The sequence below is a fragment of the Anarrhichthys ocellatus genome, unplaced genomic scaffold (assembly GCF_004355925.1).
Source record: "Anarrhichthys ocellatus isolate YVR2014 unplaced genomic scaffold, GSC_Weel_1.0 scaffold2111, whole genome shotgun sequence".
Taxonomy (NCBI): Eukaryota; Metazoa; Chordata; class Actinopteri; order Perciformes; family Anarhichadidae; genus Anarrhichthys; species Anarrhichthys ocellatus.
This window is the reverse complement of record NW_022282085.1, coordinates 1-8,628: the sequence shown is the minus strand read 5'-3', so window position 1 is coordinate 8,628 and position 8,628 is coordinate 1. Positions and strand designations below refer to the sequence as shown.

General features: G+C 43.6%; 1 protein-coding gene across 3 annotated transcripts; it reads left to right on the top strand.

Annotated features, from left to right (window-relative positions):
- The first annotated feature begins 158 nt into the window (after nucleotides 1-158).
- Nucleotides 159-7,453, top strand: LOC116378146 (pleckstrin homology domain-containing family G member 3-like). Of its 3 annotated transcripts, none has more exons than XM_031839958.1 (8): nucleotides 159-256; nucleotides 389-490; nucleotides 697-729; nucleotides 897-907; nucleotides 1,143-1,301; nucleotides 2,536-2,637; nucleotides 2,839-4,336; nucleotides 5,132-7,453. In XM_031839958.1, exons 1-8 carry the CDS (start codon nucleotides 244-246, stop codon nucleotides 5,995-5,997), a joined length of 2,784 nt encoding a protein of 927 aa, XP_031695818.1. In that variant the 5' UTR covers nucleotides 159-243; the 3' UTR covers nucleotides 5,998-7,453. The 3 variants fall into 3 exon arrangements, with proteins under 3 accessions (XP_031695818.1, XP_031695817.1, XP_031695819.1); XM_031839957.1 differs by having other exon boundaries at nucleotides 2,536-2,667; XM_031839959.1 differs by lacking the exon at nucleotides 1,143-1,301 and having other exon boundaries at nucleotides 2,536-2,667.
- The last annotated feature ends 1,175 nt before the right edge of the window (nucleotides 7,454-8,628 follow it).

The following is an 8,628-nucleotide window of genomic DNA, read 5'->3' as shown; positions in this document are numbered from 1 at the left end:
ACACTCCAGTACACGCACCAGTATACACTCCAGTACACGCACCAGTACATGCACCAGTACACACTCCAGTACACGCACCAGTACACGCACCAGTACACGCACCAGTACATGCACCAGTACACACTCCAGTACACGCACCAGTACATGCACCAGTATACACACCTGTATGACCAGTATCAGCAGCAGCATCAAAGGTAGAAATGATTGTCTTGTGTGTTTCAGGCTAAAGAGGCCATCTTGGAAATGGATTCCATATGTAAGTTAATGTTGAATGTTTGTATTAAAAAGTGTACAAATGTCCGTCCTCGTGGTGTTTGTCTGTCATGGTATTTGTCACATGAACTGTGTATAACTGAACGTCGATGTTCTCCCCTGTTCTCACCTGTAGACCCTCCCATGTATCGGTACAGTCCTGAGCGACTGAAGAAAGCTCTGTCTTGTCAGTCTGATGAGTTTCCACCAGACGGTCGTCAGGGACGACGACAGTCCGGTAAACACAAACAACTTGAACTACTTCTTGTTGATAGATGTGATGAAGTACTTCCTGTTGATAGATGTGATGAAGTACTTCCTGTTGATAGATGTGATGAAGTACTTCCTGCTGATAGATGTGATGAAGTACTTCCTGTTGATAGATGTGATGAAGTACTTCCTGTTGATAGATTTGTTTTTATTCGTTTCTGTTTTCTTCTTCAGAGCCGATCAAAGAAATACTGAAGAGCAGCAAAGGTACGACTTCACTGACACTAATACTTAATGATTACATCAAGAAGTCAGATAATATAATAATCATAATAATATTAATAAAGATCATATTAATAATATTAATAATGATATGTTTAACCAATCATCATGTCTGCTTTTCTTCTTCTGCTTCTGATTCTCCTGTTGATCAGTCATCCTGAAGGTAGGAAACATGAACTGATGTCTTTAATACTCCTCTTCCTTCCTCCTCCTGCTGCTCTTCCTCCTTTTCCTCTTCTTACTCTTCCTCCTGCTCCTTCTTCTTCCTCCTCTTCCTACTTCGTTTTCCTCCTCCTTCCTCCTCTTCCTTCTTCCTCCTCCTCTACATTGTGCTCAGCATTGTGTGTGTGTGTGTGTGGGGTGGGGGGTGGGTCTCTCTCTCGCTGGGCGAATGTGAGGAAGACCATGAGGAAGAGGAGGAGCTCTGCAGCAGGAAAGACTCAGTAGAGCAACTGATCTCGGTGTATGAGGAGGAGGAGGAGGAGGACTTCACCGCCTCCGTTCTGGCCGCCGTCTCCTTTTGGGCCCAGACTCTGTTTCCAACAGGCGTTACCATGGTGACGATCTCCTTCCTGTTTCCTCCATCCTCGCTGCAGCTCCCTAACACACTAAAGGGAAGGTCGCTCACTGCCGGAGCTCTCGGTTCTGCTCCATGAGCTTCATGTGGTGAACTAACAGCAGCTGAGCTGAAACCTCAGAGACCTTCAGTTCAGCTTTTATTAACATTCATTTAATAATGTGCTGACTATGCTGTTCTTTGCTGATTCAGATACTTTCTTAGAACTATAATTAGCAGCATACAAATAACATTTAACTAACTTTAACTATTGAATATTATGTCTCCAAAACAACAGAACCAAACTCATCTCAAAATATCAAAGTGCTTCAAATTAAATCCGATTATTTCACTCATTATTATCATTATTATTATCATCATTATCATTATTATTATAATTATTGTCATTATTATCATCATTATCATTATTATTATCATCATTATCATCATCATCATCATCATCATCATCATCATCATCATCATCATCATTATTATTATCAGCATTATCATCATTGTCATTATTATTATTATTATCATTATTATTATCATCATTATTATCATTATCATCATTGTCATTATCATTATTATTATAATTATTATCATTATTATTATTATCATTATTAACATCATCATTATTATTATCATTATTATCATCATTATTATTATTATCATTATTATTACTATTATCATTATTATAATTATCATTATTATCATCATTATTATTATTGTCATTATGATTATTGTCATTATTAACATCATTATTATCATCATCATCATCATTATTATCATTATCATTATTATCACTATCATTATTATTATTATTATATCAAACATGTTTCACTTTGAGGACCCGTAGTGCCATTGTGTGGTGAAGAGGAGGATTTATTCTTCTCTGGTGCTGAAGAACTTCCAGAACTACGACGGGACAAAATACAAAAGTGCTGAGAATGAAAAGATGTAAAAGCTCCAGAAACAAATGTTTCCAACTTCTGAAGATGAGACGGAGATCTGAAGAGCTTCAGGGTTCTTGTTGCTCATTCGGTCTGTAATGAAGTAATAAAGACCCAAAACAAAACCACGCCTCCTTCCTGTGGCGCTTCTTCTTCCTCTCTCCCCCCCAGAACAGGATGGTTCTGTGGTTTTTGGGTTTAGATGTTTGTTTGTTGATGAATTAAAACTCTTTAAACTTTTTGTTCTGCAGCTTTTTAACATCTGCCGTCTTGTGTTTGTTGAAGGAGGCAGACGAAGGCGGAGTCTCCTCTGAAGGCTGCAACGAGAAAAATGGCCCACTTCCTGAAGAAGACGAGCCAGGTGGAACCGAACCGACGTGTGAGCCGGTAAATGATAGCACCACGGACGACTCGCAGGTTTGATACCACACGGTCCTCACGGCTAGGTCACCAGCATCCAGCAGCTTTCCTGCTTTAGTTCTTCTTCAGTGACGTAGAGCTGGTCTCAGTTCTTAAAGCTGTTCAGCTTTGTTCAAACTGATAAAACATTCCAGTTCTAATCATTCATCCCATCTTGGACTTGTCTAGCCCTCCACGGATAAGCTGCCACAAGAGAAGACGTCAGAGTCTGAACCAACTGAGATCCCTGAACCAGAACCCTCCTCCGATCCGGACAGTTTGTCTGCTACTCGTCCCGGGATCTCAGCGTCCCCTCAAAGCTCAGAGGAGCAGAAACCTGAAGGAGATCCAGAATCCACGGAGCAACCGTCCTCTGCCGCACCTGATTCAGACTCAAAGACCTTGAGTAGCGGGGAATCCTCCTCCTCCGAGGATGAGGAGGATGCGAAGGAGGCGCCGGTGAAGGAGGGTGAAGCCGCCAGCATCCTTCCTTCGTCTGTCCTGGACAAAGCTAGTGCCATCGCTCAGCACTTCACCCCCAGCATCAAACGAGGCACCCTGGTCCAGGACGACACCCGCTCCCTTGGCTGCGCGTCACCGCGGCTACTCAGCAGGACCGGCAGCAGCCTCAGCCTCAGCCCCGAACCTGCCGAAAGGATGTTGAGGCTCAACAGTATCTGTTCTGATCCTGTAGAGACCTTCGGCATGACAGATTTGACCCTGCTGTCTCCTCGGGGGGACGACCTCTTCGACGCTGACCGAGGCATTCGGCGGAGGAGGAACTCCACCCTGTCCAAGCAGGACCAGCTGCTCATCGGCAAAATCAAGAGCTACTACGGGAACGCCGAGAACAAGGATGCCACCTTCAGCCTCCAGCGCAGAGAGAGTCTGACCTACATCCCCACTGGGCTGGTCAGGAGCTCCGTCAGCCGGCTCAATAGCATCCCGAAGGATGAAACCGTCCAGACGAATCCCTCCACCTCCACCACATCCTCCGGTCTGGAGTCGAGCTCGGCTTTACCCACGGATACCTCGGGTCACATGGTCTCTAGTGACTCTTTGGACTCTTTCAGGTCTGATCAGAGAAGCACAGATCCAGAAGATTCAGAAGACAGCCGCTGGTCCAGATCTCAAAGCTTGCAGGACAATCCATCTGAGGACGAAGAGTTCAGACCTTCCTCTGAAATGATCAAGATCTGGCAGACGATGGAGCGAGAGATCGACCGATCTCAAAGCGACGGCGGAGGGCGCAAACAATCCCAAGAAGCTCCGAGAGGAACCGGCATCAGCCTCTCTGTCAAGACCTCAAACAAGAGCTGTGACGAAGAGGGCGGAGCGTCTGACCTCAACACCATCACTGAGGAATCCACGAGTCCTTCACCCCTCAGGCTCAGATCCTCCGGCGTGAGTCGGACAGGAAGTCTGAAGGACGCCCTGAAGGTGTTTGGGGAAGGTGTTTGGGCTCCGGTTCCTCGGGTCGCCCGGCTGAAGGCGGTGGGGGAAACAGCCGACAAGGACTCGAACCAGCTGGACGACGTGGACAAGACCAAGAGCAAAGTCCTCAATCTAGCCCGCCAGTACAGCCAGCGGATCAAAACCACCAAACCGGTGGTCCGACAGCGGAGTCAGGGAGTCCTGATGGGCAGGAGGACTTTATCCTGTGTAGTGGAGGAGAAGGAGGCTCCAGGTACTGTGATGTTTGGGTTCTGCTCCTCAGATATCAACCGTCAGGGTCCGCCATTGATTTTCTGAATTTGCACAAATTAACAAACTTCATTTTAATTCATGACACAAGTCACTTAAATACTGATTTAAATGAGCAGTAGTTAAGTATTTAAAGAATATGAGAAATTTAAATTGTTCCAAATTTTGGGGATTTGAGGAAACATCATCAGGGAGTTTATGATAAAGATGTAATATTTAATTAAAAAGGAGTAAAAGTGAGTGAAATAAAAGACACATGGTGGAAGAAAAAGACCTTTAAGGATTATTCTGGTTTGCTCCTAGTTAGTTATTGGGCTAGTTAGTTGGTTAGTTGACTTAGTGAAATCAAAACATCAAAAACGGATATATTAAACATTACATTACAGTCATTTGCTTTTATCCAAAGCGACTTACAATAAGTTTCCATTCACACACTGATGGCAGTGACACCTGCCTATCACATTCTATCACATTACAGCTACGGGAGACATTTTGGGGTTAAGTGTCTTGCTCAAGGACACATCGACATGCAACTAGTGGAGCCGGAGCCGGGGATCAAACAGCTGATCCTCTGATTGAAGGACGACCCTGCTCTCCACTTAGCCACCAGTCGCCCACCAGCACAAGCTGGTAGTTTTATCAGTTCTGATAACGTTGTGAGTCCAGCGGGTCCAGAACCTCCAGCAGTCAGAGGATCAAACAGAATGCAGTGAAACTAAGACTCAATAAAGAAAAACTGGAATAAAAATGTAACTTCTCGATGTTTTGTGTTCTGCAGGTAAACCCAACCAGACTCTGCTGGTTTCTCATAACCAGGCCACCTCTCTACCGCTGAGCCCCGTGGACCAGGTCCAGAGTCTTTCCTGCAGCTTGGCGGTCGTGGATCCGGGTCGAGCTCGCTCCCGCAGTCCTCTGAACCCCCTCAGCGCCCCCCCTGCCATCGAGGGCTTTGACTGGCCCGATGTCCGAGAGCTCCGCTCCAGATACTCGGACCATGGCCGCCCCCAGCAGAGTCCCGTCGGCCGGAGTCTCTCCATCCCGGAGCAGATGTTTGACGGAGGTCTGAGGAGGCGCTCCAGCTGCTCCTCCAGCCTCCTCCTCGCCGCTGGGGCTTCTGCCGAGGTTCCCTCGTACGGCCGGGACGCCGGCAGAGAGGAACGCAGGAAGCGTCTGCAGAGAGCGAACTCTCTGGACCCTCGGCTGAGCGGAGCGCAGAGGACCGAGCTGCAGAAGCTCCAGGACCAGGTCGCTATCGGAGACCACGACGGGTACTACGTGGCGGCCGAGGCGCCGCTACCAAACGATGAGGAGCACAAGATCATCGTGGTGGAGAAGCTTCCAGAGGCTGAAGAAACACGAGAAGATGAGGACGACAACTACATCCAGATCCGTTCACCCACCAGCAGGGAGAAGATCTCCATCATGGCCGTCATCGACCGCTGCCGCGTCTACCAGGAGTCCGACGAGTACAAACAGAGGCAGGACGTCAAAATGAAAACTGAGCTCGCCGCCGCCGCGGTGTCATCCTCCAACCGTCGGGACGATGAACCGCAGACCGCAGGATCGAACTCCGGACCGAAGACAGAAGCCGGTCAGCAGAGCGGAGTGAAGAATCTGAGAGAACGGTTCCAGAGCCAGAGCTGAAAAAACCTCCAACGAATCAGAACTTAATGAAACTAGAGATATGTAAATACTCATGTTACAGCAGACAGCAGACAGATTATTTACTGAGATTATGAAAGAATCATTTTAAGCATCATTTAAACTTTTCCAGTGTTTAGATGACTAAATGCCTTTTTATGTAAAAATCCAACAAACAACAAAGCGTCCTCTGGAATTACAAATATGTAAATATCTTAAAATGACCTTCAGTCAGAATAATAGTTCAAAGTTATGTGGTGAACCGGCTTATATAATATAATATAATGTAATGTAATATATTATATTATTATATATTAGCTTATTGTATATTATATTAGCTTATTGTATATTATATTATAATATATATATTAGAGTTACAGCAGAGACTGTCTAAATCAAAGCTGAGGATTCCTGCTGTCAGTGAACTCACCACTAAACAGTCACATTTCTAACCTCACAGATTCTTTTGTGTATATAAAGTTTTTAGAACATTTTTAGAAAAGAAACAAAAGGGAAACAAGAGACGTTAGACTCTAAATGAAAACACACTTTAACTTTAACACCAATGACTCGTGACGTCACTCGAAAATTCAAAATAACGTTAAAGCTTTACGTTCACGAGTCGCCTCTGAATTCAAGAGAACCATAAAGAACTGACCGATACCAAAGAGGACTTAAAGGAAGAACGTAGAACCTGGACGGACTGAGAGCTAGCTTGTTAGCATACAGCTAGCTCGTTATCTAACAGCTAGCTCGTTATCTAACAGCTAGCTCGTTAGCGCGTTAGCTAACAGCTAGTTCGTTAGCTAACAGCTAGCGTGAATGTCAGGATGTTCTTCTGATAATTAGATGTTTTAAAGACGGAAACAACGTTAAACGTTCTTTTAAAAACCCGCTCACATAAACACGGACGCTAATAATCGATCAATAAAAGAGAACTTCTAAATAAAATATTTAAAAAATATAATCTCCTTCATGGTTCTGATATTCTTTCATTATGCAAATTACCTAAATAATTTCACCCTCCGTATATAAATTATGGTGAATTTATTCATTATATTTTAACGTGTTGATTTCTATATTTTTGTGCCTTTTTTAGTTTTTCTATTTTTTGTGAAGTTTTATTTACTTTCTTCATGTATTTATTTCCTCATACGTTTTGTTCTCCGTAAACAAAAGTAACACCTAGAGCAGCTCTATAGAGCAGCTCTTAACCAATCGATTCATTTTAGCACCTTGCTCGGTGGCACGCTGGCACATTTGGGACTCAAACCTGTGACTTTCTTTTTAACCACTGTTGCGCACCATGTTCCTCCTATTTATTTCACCTGATGTAGAAACAATTCTGTTGTCTGTATTTCTATAACTGTGTGTGTGTGTGTGTGTGTGTGTGTGTGTGTGTGTGTGTTGTACACAGATGTTTGTGTCTTCTGTTCCTTATTAAAGCCACTGAGGGTCAGCAGTGTTTGATTATTATATTATAAATATTATCTGTGACTTTTCGTCTAAATCCACATGAAGCTTCTTCATCTACAGAAGTTATCAGATATTAAAATACGTGACATGTCATTAAATAATTAACACCAGCTGAGGTGATGCTCTGCAGACAGCTGAGGTTGTGAGGTCACACACCTTTAGTCTTAATATAATGTAACAACACACATGCATCATATCATACAGTGATACTTTACATGTAGAACTTTAGGAAGCTAAGTTAATGTACATTAATGGGACATGAATACATACAGATAGAGAAGAAGAGGAGGAGCTCAGTGTATCCTAGGACGTCCTCAACTAGGGGCGGGACCGAGCTAAACCTGAGCCAGGCCTAACGAGACCAGGTTGTTAGTTTACCGAAGAGCCTCAAACATCTACGTCAGTGCTGTAATGAGGCAACGTCAGAAGGGTATCAGAGTTTTATAGATACTAGAACTCTTATCTGTACTTTGTTTATTATTTTGTGAGAAAAAATAATTAATTCAGAAAAGAATCCACATCTCTTACTTGTGAAGGTTTTATTGTTTGAGTTCTACAATGTTTTCTTCTCTCTGATTGTGATGTGAGTCTCACGCTGTACTGAGCCGGAGACAAAGAGACAGAGAGACAGAGACAAAAAGACAGAGACAAAGAGGCACAAATACAAAGAGACAAAAAGACACAAATACAGAGACAGAGAGACAAAGACAAATAGACAAAAAGACAAAGACAGAGAGACAAAAAGACAGAGACAAGACGTTTGAGACGAGGACGTCGCACTTATTACTTATGTAATAATCATTACATCATTATTACATCATGATATAATGATGATTATTACATAACATACTATAATCTGTAGAGGAACTAAAGCTGTCAGATAAATGTACTAAAAGTATTTTTACTACAGAGATGTAGTGGAGGAGAATACTTTACCGTTGTACTTCAGTGTAGTACTTGAGAGTAAATGTACCACGGCTCTTCATCACTCATCGTTCATGTGACCGAACTCAGTGTCACATCAGATCTTCACTTCAGCTTCCTGCAGTTGGAAAGTTCACGCTTCAATAACATCATCTTTATCCTCATCCCAGCGTCCTGACACACACACACACACACTCAGCTCTACTGTATTGAAAGCAGAGACACAGACTGAAG